Raw genomic sequence first — 15,665 nt, forward strand, 5'->3', positions numbered from 1 at the left:
TGCCTCCCCATGTGGCCTCTGGCCATGCAGAAGCTTGCTAGCGCCTCAGGCTGCTTCACTGATGGGCAGAGAACCATCACACTGACCTCCACCCCAGGCATGACCCCAAGATCGGTCCTCTGAAATAAAAGTGCTTTCCTAGTGAATCAATTCCAGAGGCAGCGTAGAGACCGGAGCCTGACTGCTTCCCTTCCGTCAGAAAGCACAGCTCCTGGTGAGTGGCTGGGGTTTGCTGGGGCCCAGGCAGGCAGCTCAGAAACCACACATCCTGGGTAGTGACTAAGCCTTTTGCCAGTCGGTTGCCCTGGCACACAGACCACTGAAACCAAACCCACTGTAACCCACGAGGCTGGGCAAAATCAGGATATTCTGTAGTCAGCACTCAGCACAAGACCACCCCTCCTGGCGTCATGGAGACAGTCATTAGCCAGCCAGGAGCTGGAGGTGATCTATTATGCCAGGCATTGCAGAAGACACTGAGAAGACAAGACACAGGTCCTAATCTAGTGAGTTACTCTAATGGACAAGACATAAAACAGCACACAAAGCAGGACTCTGCAATTCGCCAGAGGGTGTCCCACCTCCACCAGCGTTCCAGCCCAGGGCAGGGCGCCTGCACCTCCTGAGGAAATGCAGAAAGGAGGTTGGCGGAGTGAGAACTGCCCCTCTCTTTGCAGGCAGGGTGAGTGGGTAAATATATTTGCTCTCTTTGGGATTCTTTTTCCTGCCTGTTCTATTGCACAAATAATTTTGGCTCCAAAGCACTTTCCTGACAGCCATGGAAACATGACATAAAATTTCTCAAACACACTTTCTGATGAAAACAAGACATGCTCTCTTTTATTTAAATAAAAAACAGTTTCCATGGGGGGGGGGGAAAAACCCTTTGCAGATGCCAAACATATTCGCTGTTAAATCTTGCGTTTCTCTCTTTTCCTTTGAGCTGCGCTGGAGTTTGCACCCAGATTTGAGCAGTGAGAGAAAACTGAGGGTGGAGAAGAGATTAAAGAGCCAGGGGGTGAGGGCAGAAGATCAAAGTCATGACAGGACGTGGGCAGGAGAGGAGAGAAGACAGAAAGGGAGGAGTGTGAGAGGAAAAGGGAAGAAAAATAAAAAGAACCTAGTTTGCAATGTCATTAAATGATTTGCAATAAACTGGCCTAATGCTTCAGGAATTTCTTGGCTTGAACCAATTAAAAATATATTTTTTAAAAAGACATAAGAGAATGAGAACGGTGATTAATCCCTGAAGACAAGTCAAGGGTGGGAGCCACGTCTCCACCGAGTCTGGCGGCCAGATGAACGGAGAAGATGTCTGTAGACCATCTCGTTTACCTGACTCCAGTGCTGCTATGAAGCAGGGCTGGTTAGCAGGACTGGGAGTTTCTTTTGGACTCGACCAAGGAATGAAATGGTTTGAAAAAATACACTGAAGAAAGAGAGAAGGAAAAAAAAGATTTACTTGCCAGCAACCCACATCACACATATTTCTCTGATCAACTCAATATAAACTATAAACTTTAGCAATGGGAAAATTAATGTGAATCCTGGTGGTCTGGGCTCATCAGAGCCAGAGCTGGATCCAGGATCCTGGCACGGTCTTTGGCAGGCAGGCAGCCTGCACAGGAAGAGGGAGAGGACTGGAGAGCGAGGCCAAGGCGCCCAGGAGGAATGAAGATGAGCACTTTGGCCTGCCTTTAAAAACAGCACTCCAGGTGGGAGAGGAAGGGACATGTCCCATGGCCAGTGAAGCCCACAGGGGTGCCCACTTCTGCCCGTGGGCCTGTGAACCACGTATTCCTGAAGCAGTGGTGGCTTCACCCACCACCTCGGACAGTGTCCCCCAGAGTGTCTGGTGGGACATGGAGCCACATTCACTGGCGTCTCCCTTCAAAGGTTCCAAAGTTTCCTCCAAACATTTCTTTTAAACAACAACAACAACAACCAAAAAAACCCCATAGCCGTTTATGTTTCTCATATCCATCCGTTTTTCTAAACCCTTCCTGAATTTCTTTGTATCTTTATGGCCCGAGTTCTTGCTTCATTCTTTCCTATTTACTTCCTTAAAATGTTTAATATATCAGGATTTAGTGAAGAAGCCTTTGTTCACTTTCTGCATGCCCTTTTTGATCTCCCAGACTTCAAACACATTTTAATCTAGAGTCTTCTTCTTCCTAGACACTTACTGAAGGCCTCCTGTGCACCAGGCCCTGTGCAGAGCAGTATGGTCACCCAGCTGAATGGCAATACCCTGCCCTCCAGGCAGTGAGAGGGCAGGAGAGGGTTCTCTAACCCAGGATGGTGAGGAGGCTGGGAAGAAGAGACCCTACCACAGACACTGGGGAAGTTGAGAGTTTCAAGAAAAGATTCCTAAAGGAGAAGATACCTGAGTCTTGAGAACTGAGAAGGAATTTTTAAACCAGGGAGGGAGGAACTTTCTGGGGAAAGGAATGGAAAGCAAGATGGTGCAGGCATATGGAGCACCATCCCCAAAACAAGGGGAGTGCCAGGAGCTGAGAAAATGGGGTTGGTTGGGCCTCGATGGAAGTGGGGCTCAGAGACGGGCTCATGTGTATTATCCTACAGCCTGAGTCTTAGTCTGCGACCCCTGAAATCCTCCGATGTTTTTAAGTAGAAGAGACAGTCACTCAAAATTAAGCACAATTTTCCTTACAGGAAAAAAATGCTGTATTTTTCCTCAGCGAGTTTTTTTTTCTTCTTTTCATTTTGCTTACATTTTTCTCTCACGGTTAAGAAGTAGTCCTTTATCTTAGATGTGAACATTTCACTTGCAGAACAGACTCACTGTCCTTTAGCTCTCAGGGTCATTACCAGGTTCTAAAAATGGCTGAAAGTCTAAAACCAAGATCAGAGTACAAATCCCTCGACTTTCCCACGTACAGAAAAGGGAGAGCCGAGGGACTCGCTCGTTCTCTTGATTCTTTTGCATTTTAAAGGAATCGTTTTGCATGGTGTTTCCTAAAAGATTCCAGTGATTTCCAGCAAGTTAGTCGGCATTCCCCTCTTCTCCGTGGGGGATACGTTCTAAGACCCCGACTGCCTGTGGATGCCTGAAACCGCAGACAGTACCGAAGCCTATATTCACTATGTTTTTTCCTTATACAGTCCTGTGCCACATAACGTTTTGGTCAACGACAGATTGCATATATGACCGCGGTCCCTAAGATTATAATGGAGCTGAAAACACTCTATCACCTAGAGACACTGTAGCTGTCATAACGTCGTAGCTCAACGCCTTCCTCACGTGTCTGGGGAATGCTGGTGTAAACAAGCCTACTGCGCTGCTAGTCGTATAAAAGTATAGCCCACCCAATTACGTACAGTGTGTAATACTTGATAGTAAGTGGCTGTTACTGGTGTAAGTATTTACTATACTTTTTATTGTTATTTTAGAGTGTACTCGTCCTACCTATAAAATAGTTTTGCTGTAAACAGTATGCAGTGCTGTGCCAGCAGCAGCCTCAGACATCTCGTTTACCGCAACGTTTGAGTGCATCATTCTCTCTCGCGCTAGGTTTACTCTCCCGTTGTTTTGTACGCTCACATGCTGCACAGGCTTGTAGCGCAGGAGCAATAGGCTGTAGCCGTGCAGGTTTGCCTAAGTACAGTCTACGATGTTCGCACAGCAATGAAACTGGCTAACAACACACTTCTCAGAATGTATCCCTGTTGTGAAGTGGCACATGGCTGTATGTACATAGTTATGAAAGCTGAATTTATAAATTAAGCACACGAAGTTATGAACAACAATAACAAATGAAAGAGAACAATTACAACGATAATTGTCCTAATAATGATGCTGCAATAAGAGTTATGTAAACGTGGCATTATTAAGTAAAATTAGGGGTACTTGAACACAAGCACTGCAAGATTGCGTTAGTTGATCTGATAACCAAGGTGGGTACTAAGTGGCTAACAGTGTGGAGATGCTGGACGAAGGGATGATTCACGCTACGGGCAGGACAGAGCAGGACGTGTGAGATTTTATCATGCTACTCAGAACTTGCAACTTAAAACTCAAGAAATGTTTATTTCTGGAATTTTTCCACTTAATAATTTCGGGCTGCAGTTGGCTGTGGAAAGTGAAATCCCTGGCCGGGGGCACTGCTGAAATCCTTGCTTCAGCTCTGGCTCGCTGGATCTAGAACTCCCCTCAACACACAGCTTAGAAAACGGCCCTGGGGTTTCCTTACGCGTGTAGCTGTGTGCGAACAACAGACTGAGAAGGGTGGGATGCATTGAGAATGTCCTTGGTGGACGATGCGCCATGGTCTCAAGGTCTTCCTTTGGCAAATATTGACCATTGCTAAACAGAGAATCGGAAGCCTGGCTGCTTAGGGCCGACAGCCGCTGCCCCCGCGCCCCGAGCAGAGCTTATACCACACGTCTGCCTGGGCACTTGCACCAGGTCTGATGGGATTAGCGCTGCCAGTGCCGCCTGAACATCGGGGACCTTCTTGTGAGTTGTGAATTTCTGCTTGTATCCAGCAGAAAACAGAAAGGGCGAATATGACTTTGGCCTAAAGATATAAGGTTCTCCTTAATCATTTCCCATTTAGATTTCAAGCTTCTTAGCACCTTTTGGGTCTAAGCTGTCTCTCAATTTTCCTGTCCAAGTGGCAAAGTACAAAGTAGTTAAATTTTAGGCTCAAGCTAGCTCTCCTTTTTCAGCTATGAACCCCCATATGGAGCTGCTTGTCTCTCCCGGCAAAGGAGAGCCTCGTCAGCCCCCCTGCCCCCCCCGGCCCCCGCCCGGCTTTGAGCTGCAGCCGCCCCCCCTGCCCTCCTGGGGCAGCTCAGGCAGACACCTGTGTGGTTTTTCCTCCCCCAACACTTCTTCACACCATAACCAGCCCTTCATCCCAAACCAAAGGGATTCTCTGAGGCATCCAAGCCAACAATTTGCAACGAAGGGTTCCTTCTTGTTTTGTCAAGCAATCATTGCCTGGCTGAACAGGACTAGGGGAGAGAGGTGGTGCTGGAAAAAACACTCTAAGGTGTTTCTTTCTAAATCACAAAATGTGTATTCCCAAAGGGAAAAGAGAGGAGAAACAGTGAGAAGTGGGGGTTGGGAGTGGAGTGGGAATAGGAGGAGCAGCAAGAAAGAGACAATCACCTGGTGGTTAGACTCGGGACCCGAGGGAACTCACTGTGGAGACGAGCACCGGAAGTTAACCTCACTATGCCAGTATCTGCCCCATCCCGGAAACTGGCCTGGGCTTCCGTCTCAGTACACAATACTGACAGGTGAGTTTAGATGTTGAAGGTCAGAGGAAGGTATGTGAGGACTCAAAGGATCTGAAATAAAGGTGCCTCCCACACATTCTTCAAACTCAACTCCGGGTCTTTCTCAATTCCCCAACTGAATCACTGTTCATCTGAGCTCCCACTAAAATCTGTTTACATGTCTGTGAGGCCACTCAGAGGTCTGGCTTGCTCTTTGGCTCCCATGTTTCATTAGAGTGAGATCCTCAGCCACTGGGACTAGGTCTCATGGTGCATAGTTGGGAATTCTAAACACTCCCCAATTCTCGGGACTCCATTCCCTAAAACATCCAAATACTGAACCCAGGGTTGGAGAACAGATGGTTTGCTGTTTCCCAAGTGGGGGTCCTGAGTCCCTATGGATTATGGACTTCCCAGCCTCCACCATCATGGGAGCCAGTCCTTTAAACCTCTTTCTCCGTCTCTCTTTTTCCCTGTCTCTATTTCTCTCTCTCTCTCCATATATATATGTAAAATTGGTTCTGCTTCTCCGTAGAACTCTGACTAAAACAGGGATGAAGGCAGCTAGAAATGACTTGAAGAAAGAAATGTCTACAGTGGCCCTTCATGGCCTGTTCTAGGCTCAGGGTCAGAGCCTAGACGACCTCAAGGAAATGTCTGATGGCAATCAGAGTTGGGGGAGCTGAGCTAAAGGAGACAAGCTCCTGTTTGTGGCATTCACATTCTGGGGGCCGGCTCAGCCCAGCCTGGCTGGAAGGCCGAGCGGCAGTGTACAACGGAGGCCTACACGGCACCCGCAGGCCACAGTGACGGCAGGGCAGGGCCACCGCGGGCCGCTCTGACAGGCAGCTGGGAGGCGGGGCTCTAGGTTGGAGAACAGGTGTACATGGGGAGTAAAGAAGATCACAGGAATTGGTGAGCTCTCTCTTCCTAACAAGGCAATCCTCTCTCTTGGTTCCGGCTATGGCTGGCACTTTGCCACCCCCCTGGACTCTGGATTCCGAAGGGCTGTTGCCAGGATGGACCTGGGCAGCCAGGCCCGGAGACTCCTCAGGAAAACACTCCACAAATGTGTGTTGACCAAATTGATGAATGAATAAACGCCTGGAATGTATAAAGCGCTTCAAAAAATTACTATCACATATTCTCTCATTTGATCCTCAAAGAAAAAGCCATGAGAGTGAAGACGTAATATACTGTGCTCATCTCAATGCTGTGACAATCTAGATTAGGTCACTTGCTCTAAGTCACAGTAACTCAAAGTGTCAGAGTTAGAACTTAAATCTAGTATCTTTTTTTTTTCCTTTCAGTTTCTTGTTTGGGATTTTCCCCCCATTAGACCAGTTTGGCTCTTCATCGCATTCATGAATTAAATTATGGTAACAAAGGGCCTTGTCACCTTCTGACCTTTCCTCAAAGGCACAGAGTCAGGGAGAGAGCTGCCGAAGGATTACTCCCTCCTGTCCTGCCAGCCGCCTGCTGCTGCCGGAGAGAGGGTAGCTCAGCAGTGAGTGCCTGGTCTAAGTGCTTGAAGGCCTCGATGGAGGAGCTGCAGGGAGTGACAGACCCGCTCTCAATCACACCAGCACCAGCCTAAGGTGTCACATGAACTTGAGGACTAAAGTTCCTACCCAGGTACCACCAATTTATTTCTGACCTCGACTGGAAACTAGGGCTGAAAGGATAATTGGGAGACTTAAGGAATAAAAATGGGAAAAAAGCTGAAGATGAAGAACTATGTAGGGTAATTACTTTTTACAGCAGATTATTGGAGGGAAGGGACAGGAAGTGGCTGTGACAGGCATGTCAGCTCTGGTGAACTGGTGTGAGCATTGCTGTGCTTTGAGAGAACCCTTCTCAGGCTGAGTCGGGGCCTGGACAGAGGACTGTGGTGTCCGTTGGCAATTCCTGCTGTTGGCTCAGGTGCACAGAGTGGGAACGTTTGAGCCATGTCAAGCGTTTGGCTCCTGGTGTAAAGCTTGTGAAAAGAAAGGTAAAAGGAATCAAGGATCTCAAAGTCAAATACATGTCAAAATGCAAGAATTAAATAAGGTGGTCTGAGGTGAGGCATTAGCAGCAAGAGAGATTTACCACAAACCACATGTGGGCTCCATAAGGAAAGAATTCCCTACAGAGGAGAGTGGGGAGGCACCTCCACAGAGCGAGGGCAGCCGTTATCCACACGGCCAGGGCAAGCTGGGGTGGAGGGTAAGCGTGCTCAGGTGAGATTCTTCAGGTGGTTCAATTTTACCTGAAGACCAGAAGCCGACGTCACCAGGTGGGGATGAAGGCCAGGTGCAACCCCCAGCCCCCAGCATCAGGGCCAAAGAGGTCTGGACCAGGAAAATCCTGCTAGTGGCCTCTCCGTACCCCGAATCTTCATGCCAGGCCCCAGCCCGGATCATCAAAAGCTCCCAGTGATCTCCAGAAGTTCACTGAGAGGCAGGAGGCAGTCTGCCAGGCAGGCCACACAGCCAATGCCTTGTCAGAGGATGAACATCTGCACACGCGCAGCGGAGGCCCGAGGAAAAGGAAGTCTCGAACTGTGTGGGGTGTGCGTGCGTGCACACCGGCACGCCACTGCCCAGCCTGGCTTCCGAGTGCAGACTAGGCCTTTGGTAATCCCTTCTGCTGCTCAGCCGCCCTCGTACACCAGCCAACCAGCAAAACACAGCCCCCATTCTGCTCAGGAATGTGCTTTCGGAAACTTAATCTAACTGCTGAGTCTGGGCCAAATGCCCCATGGCATTAACCCAAAGACAGCACCCCTTTTTCCCGCCTCTCCCGCCTTCCCGCTGCCTCCTCCAAATTGGGAGGCTGCAGTCCCACTCCACCGACTCCCTGTTCTCCATGACACAACCCCTCCACGCCCGTTCTCCCGGTTTCCAGAACCTCTCCGTCCTTCTAGTCAGGCCCAAACATTTCACTTCTGATTCATGTCTAAATGACAAGCCAATAGCTCTTGGCTTTCAAACAAGACTCGGTTGGCTTCTGCACAAGCCCCTTCTTCTCTCGCTGTGCCTTCTTGGGTTGCAACCAAACCCTTCCCTTTGTCCTCACTGCCAACTGCAGATCCCTTTAAGCGTTAGAGAAGAAGTGGCCAGGAATTTTTTTTTTTTTTAATAAAGCTATAAATTGTCTTCCCTCACACAGATACACCTTGAAGTACAAGGAGGGCTCCAAAGCAAACCTCCTCCTCTCCAGCTCTCCCCGTCTCCAAACAACGAAAGGCTCAGCCTGGCTCCTAATTAGGCCAAGTGAATGGTGATGGCATTTTTGCACTTCACGGACATGTGCTGACCATTTGCAGATGGACCCTCCCTCTGAGATGAGCAGCATTACCCTTCAAAGGCACCAATGCTGCTAAAAAGCACATCTTATGTGTAAGAACGGACAACTGGGAGCAACCTGACTGGTGATGGGAAGAGGGTTCGGTGCCTTCTGGTGGATGCTCCCGGGCCACGGGGAATGATGAACCTGCTCTGGTTGGGGTGGGGCAGGTGAGCTGGGAAGGGGCACAAGGAACCTGCTGGAGCGACGGCACACGGTGTGGACATGTGGAAACCGCGCCAGGTTGTCACGGAGCATTAGCGCACTTCGTGTGCTTTACCGGATGCATTTAACACTCAGTAAAAGAGACAAACTTAGAACGGCCACATGGCCAATGCAAAATGCTTGTCGTACCGTGTCCAGGGGAAGAGGAGAAAAGGTAGAGACCACATGTTCAGTAGTCAACAGTGCGAGACGTGGGTCTGGAGAAACGCTGGGAGGGCGTGCTCCAAAATGATAATAGTGGTTGCGTGATGGGGGCTCAGGAGAAACACTGTTTTCTATAGATTCCAAACTTTCTATAATGTAATTTAGCTATAATTAAAAATATAAAGGAGGAGTATGATGGTAGGAGGTGGAGCTCTGACCTCAACCTTTCCTTTCATGAAGAGATGGCCCCTGCGCACCCTCCCCGTCCTCACCCAAGTCTCCTGCGCCCTCCAATCACCCACAGCTCGGCTACTAGCCCAGGGCCTGCTCCCCCGAGGCCGGCACGCAGATCCACTGGTGCTCCTTCTGCCACAAAGTGGCTCTCATGGAGGCTGGGGAGTGGCTCCCAGATGCAGCCCAGGTTGGTGGGCCTGGCCCCCGAGGGAGACGGGGACCCACCCTGCCTTCGTCCCTTCTGAGAAACGGGCAGGGCTGCTCCATGGTTCCCGTGGAGGGCAGCCCCTCAGGGATCTGGGAGCCAGAGGGAGAGAAGGGTCTTTCCTCCTCTGCTCTTCTGCTTCCCCACCCTCATTGCTCTCCTCCCAGGGCTCACACCGCCCAGGGCCCCCAGCATCACCCACGGCCTCCTGGACATCTCACTCACCAGGGTGGCGATGGTGGTGACGTGGAAGCCCAAGGCAGGGCGGCCAGGGAGAAGGGGGCACTGCCAAGTGAGTCACAGGGGAGCAAGCTCTGAAGATCTCAGTTTAAACCCAGACCCCACTAATCTCAGAGTTTCCCCATGCCCTACACTGCAGGCTCCAGGAAAGGGGGGTGGTTCTTTATATAGCCCAGCTCCAGACCTGGCACATAAGAGTGGGGGAGGGGGTGGGGGCTCTCCAGCCTCGGACGTTTATTTAATCAGTCAAGTCTCATTTGCCACGCGTGCAGTGGGTAGCAGACCGGGTAAGGTGCGTGTGGTGCCTGGGTCAGAGTAGACCCGAGTGGCGATTACATGTAAGAGTAGCATGACGTCCTCTCCTGGCAGCCTCCCTGGACCAAACCATCACCTGATCTCTTCCTCCTTTCTCTTCTCTTGAGCCCTTTGTCGTGCAGCTTCCTTTCCACTCTGTGCTGCTGTTTACACTCCAGGCATTTGTATAATGTGCGTGCCCCTCCGAGAGAGGCAGGTGGCCAAGAGTGGGGCGGGCAGGCTCTGTTCAGCCCACACAGAGCCCTGTCAGTGCTCCGACGGCAGCCGCAGTGGGGATGGAGCTCGGAGGACGGAGGGGACAGTGAGCAACTGGTACAACCACCTAAACCCACAGAGTGACCAAGTGGAAAGGCATGGCCTGGCCCAGCTCTGGGGCCACAGAAACAGCTCATCCATGTCAAGTTCTCTCCTTCCTGACACTCAGCCCAGACACGCATGTCCCCTTCTCGCCAAGTGGCTTTGCAAGGCACACGCCCCGCCCCGGGACTGCTGGGCCGCTCCCACACGCGATTGTACATTTCAGTGATCAAGACCCCTTTACGATAAGACTAATGACCGGGGGTATGAATGGTGAGGGGGCGAGGGCAGAGAGACTGGGAGAGAGGAGGGGACCGCACCACGGCCGGGGAGCAAAGGAGCAGCACTCACTGGCTAGTGTCACCGTGGCTGGCACGCTGGCCACGGCCCCCGCAGGCATCCGGGCCACACACTGGTACCGTCCCACCGTGCGGTTGCTGAGGGCGGTGATGACGAGCGTCCCGCGGGAGATGAGGACGCCCAGGGCGTCATCGGAACCGTTCAGCTCCCTCCCGTTCAGGCGCCAGGTGGTGCTCATCCCCGGCGGCTCCAGCACACAGCCCAGGATCACAGTTCCCCCGAGCTTCTGGACCGTGGAGGGAGGCTGCACGCTGACCTGAGGCACCTTGTCTACAAGAAGAACAGATGCAGCCGTGAAGTGACACTCTCAGGGCTCCAGCGGCAGGACCTTTGAGAAGCGCAGCACCAGGCAGCCTTTCAGAGCCGAGCAGCCAGCGGAGCGGATCTTTCTCTGAAGACCAGGGTGCCCTCCCCAGCCGGTGCTCAATCCAGAGGGCAGAATGGAGTGGCCGTGGGTGCAAAGGCGGGCACGCAGGTTTGGAGTTGGACAGACCTAAATCTGAATCCCAGTCCCACGCTTCTGAGCCATGTGACTTTGGCCCTTTTGGGGCCTCAGTTTCTTATCTGTAAAATGGGGCTAATAATACTTCCCACAGGGCTGCTGTGAAGCTCACAAACGTGTAAACTGCCTGCCATAATCTCAAATAGTAAGTGCTCAGACAAGGCAGTAACTATTGCTGTTCCTCCTCCCCTGGAATGGCTCGGAAACGATTAAAATACCCAGCTATGAGCCCTGGGATGTTGCAGGGATCAATTCTCATCTTGGGTTACTGAGCGTGTCCCTGAACCAGGGGGAATGAGTGCTCTTTCAAATCCCGAGAGAGGAAGGGCTTCTGAAAGGGCTGTGGTAGAATGTGCAACGCTTCTGTCTGACATTAAGGGGCAAGAGTTCTCCCGAGAGGGGCAGGCGGAGAAAGGGAGGGGCAGACTCACTCAGGTCAGCGAAACAGCCGGCTGTGGCCAAGAGGAGGCAGGTGAGCGTGACCGCGGGCCTTCTTCCTCTCTGAGTCGTCATCGTCCCACGCGGCAGGTGTGTGACAAAGGGTCCGAAGCCAACGTCCCATAGGCCACCAGTCACTCCCAGAGATTCTGCAATCCTCTACAGCACTCTAGAGAGAGAGAGTGAGAGAGAGAGAGAGAGAGAGAGAGAGAGCCAGCCATGGTGAGATGTCCACGTGTAAGCCAGAGCCTGGTTGGTCCCCGCACCCCCTGCGTCCATCAGACATGCCGGACACGCTGAGTGCTGGCCCGCTGTGCTGCTGGAAGGCCCAAGAACACGCTCACACCATTTCTCATCCAAAAGATGCTTCAAAGTTACCCCCACCTGGAGCTAGAAGGTGGCGGTGTGACGGTAAGAATGCTGCAGGCTTGCCTGGCGCAGCGACAGTGGCAAGGACAGGGGCCAGGACACGGGCAGTGAACACCCAGCACAGACGCCGGTACCACTGCCTGCAGGAGGCCGGAGGTCTGTGGCCATGTGCCACTAGCACAGACCACGGCAGACAGCGCTGCGACCGTACCGTGTGTCGGAGCCCCTTGTTTAGGGTGCTGGCAACCGAGTCCTAAAGTCTCAGGGACTCACCAAAGTGGCAGGTTCCCTTTCTCCCCAACCCTATCCCTGCATCTCTGTGAACTTTTTATTCTTGGAATCAACCTACCCGCCTCAGCCTGTCTGTAACCTCTAGTCCCACAACATATAAAGGTCACACGTCGGCCAAGGCCCCAGCTTCTCTCCCCCGGTGCTGGAATTCCGGCCTTTTTATTTCCACAAAATCTGCACTCCTGAGCCTGACTGATGGACTAGGTTGCCTGTCCGCCCAGAACAGCATCCCTGCGGGTTCTAGCCTTCACTGCACCTCCAGCCGCCAGACGGCCCTGCTCAGCTCCCAGCCACCCTCTCACCGCCTGCCTAGGACTTGAACTCCTCCCTGCCACAGTGTTATATCTTGAAGCCTCCTTTAAGCTACAGGCCTTGAAAGACGCATCAACATCACCGAGAGGCGGGTGTACGCGCTCACACACTTCTGTCGCAGCCTAACCACGACGTTCCTTCCACGCTTTCCACTGCTGCACTTACGGCACATGAGGCCAAGAAGGAAGGTGGGTGGACATCCTGGTTGGGCAGGGAGGCCCTGGAGTGAGCTTCAGAGAAGAGTGAAGGCAACATGCAGGCCATCGACAGTGGATGCAGCGTCCTGAACCACGCACAGGTGGGAATACTAGGAGTCACTTCCAGGGGGGGTGACCGACACTCACAATGTGAACCCTCCTGGACCAGTTTATCTAACCAACGACTCTTTCAAAGACTCTCCGTCGCCACCGGAAGCCCAGGGAAGGAGTGGCGCGCCCCGGCTGAGCGATGCCTTGTGCGCACCGGTCTGGAGCTCTGGCTGCCTGCGCAGTCGGCTGCGGGAGCCGGTCCTCGGCTCTTTAACCACCATCGCTCGGGACACGACACACGGACACAAGGGATGAAGGCTGGGCTTCGGGCTCTTGCTCTGTGCTAGGGGTTTGCCTAAACCCCTCCCTTCTCCAAGCTCCTTTGCCCTGGGCTTTCCCCCTGGCTGCTGGAGGCAAGAGGGCACATTGCCCTGCCCAGCAAGCATCGCCAGAGAGATGGTGGACCAGCCCCACACTTGCTCTGAATGTTTTCCAAGAAGGAGTTCTTCCCCCTTGCCTCTTCACCCCTCCCTTTGCCTTGCGTTCCACATCGGAGACTTCTCCTTCGCTCTGGGAAAGCACAAGGGCACATTTTCTATAAAAGGTTTGAAAGAAAAGTCTGAAAGAAGCTTTTCAAGAGTATTTTCTTGACAAGATAAAATATTTTCCTCTTGGTATTGAGAGAGCTTTTGCTCTTTTTTTTTTGGACAATCCAGTAAATCAAAAGGGTCATGTTATTAGCAAAGTGAAATTAAGACCTCTGCAAAGGATGTGAATGGAGGTGGCTGGGGACAGGTGTGAGGAGGCGGGGGCGTGGGGCAGGCCTGCTCTCACTATAGGGTCCTGGCTTAGTTCTTTTGCGGGAGGTATTTTTTTAATCTTCATAAAAACACTATAAAGTGGGGAGTATTATCCCCATCTTACAGGTGAGAACATTGAATTCCAGGGGTTGGTTCACCTAAATGCAGGCCTGGAATGCAACCCAGCTCTGTGCTCTTAACCACAATAGTAGCCTTTTCACACATTTTCTTTTTAAAAAAAAAAATATATATTTTTTATTGATTTTAGAGAGGAAGGAAGAGGGAGAGAGAGAGAGAAACATCAATGATGAGAGAGAATCATTGATTGGCTGCCTCCTGCACGCCCCACACAGGAGACCGAGCCCTGGCCGGAAGTCGAACCGTGACCTGCTGATTCATAGGTCAGCATTAAACCACTGAGCAACACCGGTTGGGCCTTTCCACACATGTTCTGTCAGCACCCTGCACCCAGTGGGTGCTTAACGGAGTTAGAGTATAGGTGATGTAGAACAGTGAGGAATTTTAAGTTATTTCTAGAGAAAAGTTCTATACCAAAAAAGCAAGCTTTGGGTGTCCTCTAAATTTTCCAGATACTTGTTTGAATTGCCTCCTTTCCATCAAACAAGACAACATATTTATCTAGAACACTGCATGGATTGCCATCGTAGGAATTTAGGGAACATGATTGTTCATGACGCCCTCATTTCCTCCATCCCTTAAAGACTTTGGGGACACCTGTTCCTTCCCTGCCCCAAGGAAGGGAGGAAGAATGGAAGGAAAAAGGGGAGGAAGGAAGAAAAGCTGGGAGGCAGAGAGGCAGGGATGCAAAGTAATAAAGGGCAAAAAAGAAGACCAGCAGACAAAGGGGCGGGAGGGCTGGCTCGCATCTGAGCACAGGGTGGCTGCGGAGGTGTTTGGGTTGTAAAGTCCACACAGGTTTTACTGAGGAAATTCAGCTCTGACCCCCTCCTGCTTAACAAGGACCAGCCAAACAATCCCTGTTACTTCTGCACCCTCGGTAATTTATAAGGTTCAAACTGGAAACAGACCCCACTGCTGCCCCCCGCCACCATCCTGCCTTTAAAAGCAGCAAGGAGAAAAGAATGCCGCTGGGGAGGGAGAGGGGAGAGGAAGCAGGTACCCAGAGGAGCAGGAAGGAGTTAACTCATTAATCCCCACACCAGCTTCAGAGCAGGTACCATTTAATGACCCCAAAGCAGGACACCGTGAGGTTTCCTTCATGCAAGAGCAGGGCTATGACACACACATGGGACCGGGCAGGGGGCCCTGGAACCACGACGCCTCTTATCTAACAGCTGGGAAACGGGGTTACTTCCTGAACCAGGATACCGAGTGAGTTTAGTCTAGAAAGGTCATTCCAAAGAGACAGATTTCTGAGCACTTTGCTTTAATGAGTAAAAAAGGCCAGTAACCTTCATTGGAGTACGCTCTGCAGTGTAACTCTGCCCCACTGTGAAATGATCAAGGTACAATTTCAAAGCTGCAACAGTAAGGCCTGGCATTTTTCCCAGCAAAGCAAGGTCTGTCTAGATAGATCCTTATTTTCTATGCAATTTCTCAGAAAAAGAGGAGAGACCAAGATAAGAGTCAAAAAGCAGAGAGAAGGGAAAATGAATTCTTGACATGAATTCCTCCCTGAGGCTTAAGTCCTTGCTTTTTAAAGGGTTACTTGGACACGAAGCATCAAACATGTCCGAGAAGTTTAACTGCTGACACACGTGTTCCCATTGATACAAGCTCCTCCAAGCAGACGTTTTTGAACTTTCTAAAAACAACAACAGAATACACTTCTGAGGCTGAGAACGAGCATGAGAAATTATAGCCTCAGTATTTATTTTGCAAGAAAATCACAAACAACTGAGAGCTGATCATGGGCAGGCGGTGGCCAGCTCCAACTTCCCCAGAGGGTGGCTGGCTGGCCAGAGTGGGCGTGAGACCGCAGCGCAGGGGCCACATGTCACCCCGGGTCACACGGGCCATGCCGCTCTCTCAGAAAGGGGGAGCTCCGTGGCTAACACACAAAACACGGCTTTGGATGGACCGTGACCTATAGCCAAGAAGAGCTGAAACATTCAGTGGCAAGAAAC

At 51.3% G+C, this 15,665-nt stretch overlaps 1 protein-coding gene across 1 annotated transcript in view; it reads right to left on the reverse strand.

Annotated features, from left to right (window-relative positions):
• Positions 1–11,615, reverse strand: part of BOC (BOC cell adhesion associated, oncogene regulated) — a 34,694-nt gene extending 23,079 nt beyond the window's left edge. Inside the window, exons 1-2 of the mRNA XM_081088470.1 lie at positions 11,531–11,615; positions 10,589–10,867 (exon numbers count right to left, since the gene is read on the reverse strand). Of these exons, the coding sequence (XP_080944596.1) occupies positions 10,589–10,867; positions 11,531–11,612 (361 nt within the window). The 5' untranslated portion in view covers positions 11,613–11,615. The remainder of the gene's footprint in view (positions 1–10,588; positions 10,868–11,530) is intronic.
• Between the last annotated feature and the right edge of the window lie 4,050 nt (positions 11,616–15,665).

The sequence above is a fragment of the Myotis nattereri genome, assembly GCF_964212035.1.
Source record: "Myotis nattereri genome assembly, chromosome: 3".
NCBI classification, from domain to species: Eukaryota; Metazoa; Chordata; class Mammalia; order Chiroptera; family Vespertilionidae; genus Myotis; species Myotis nattereri.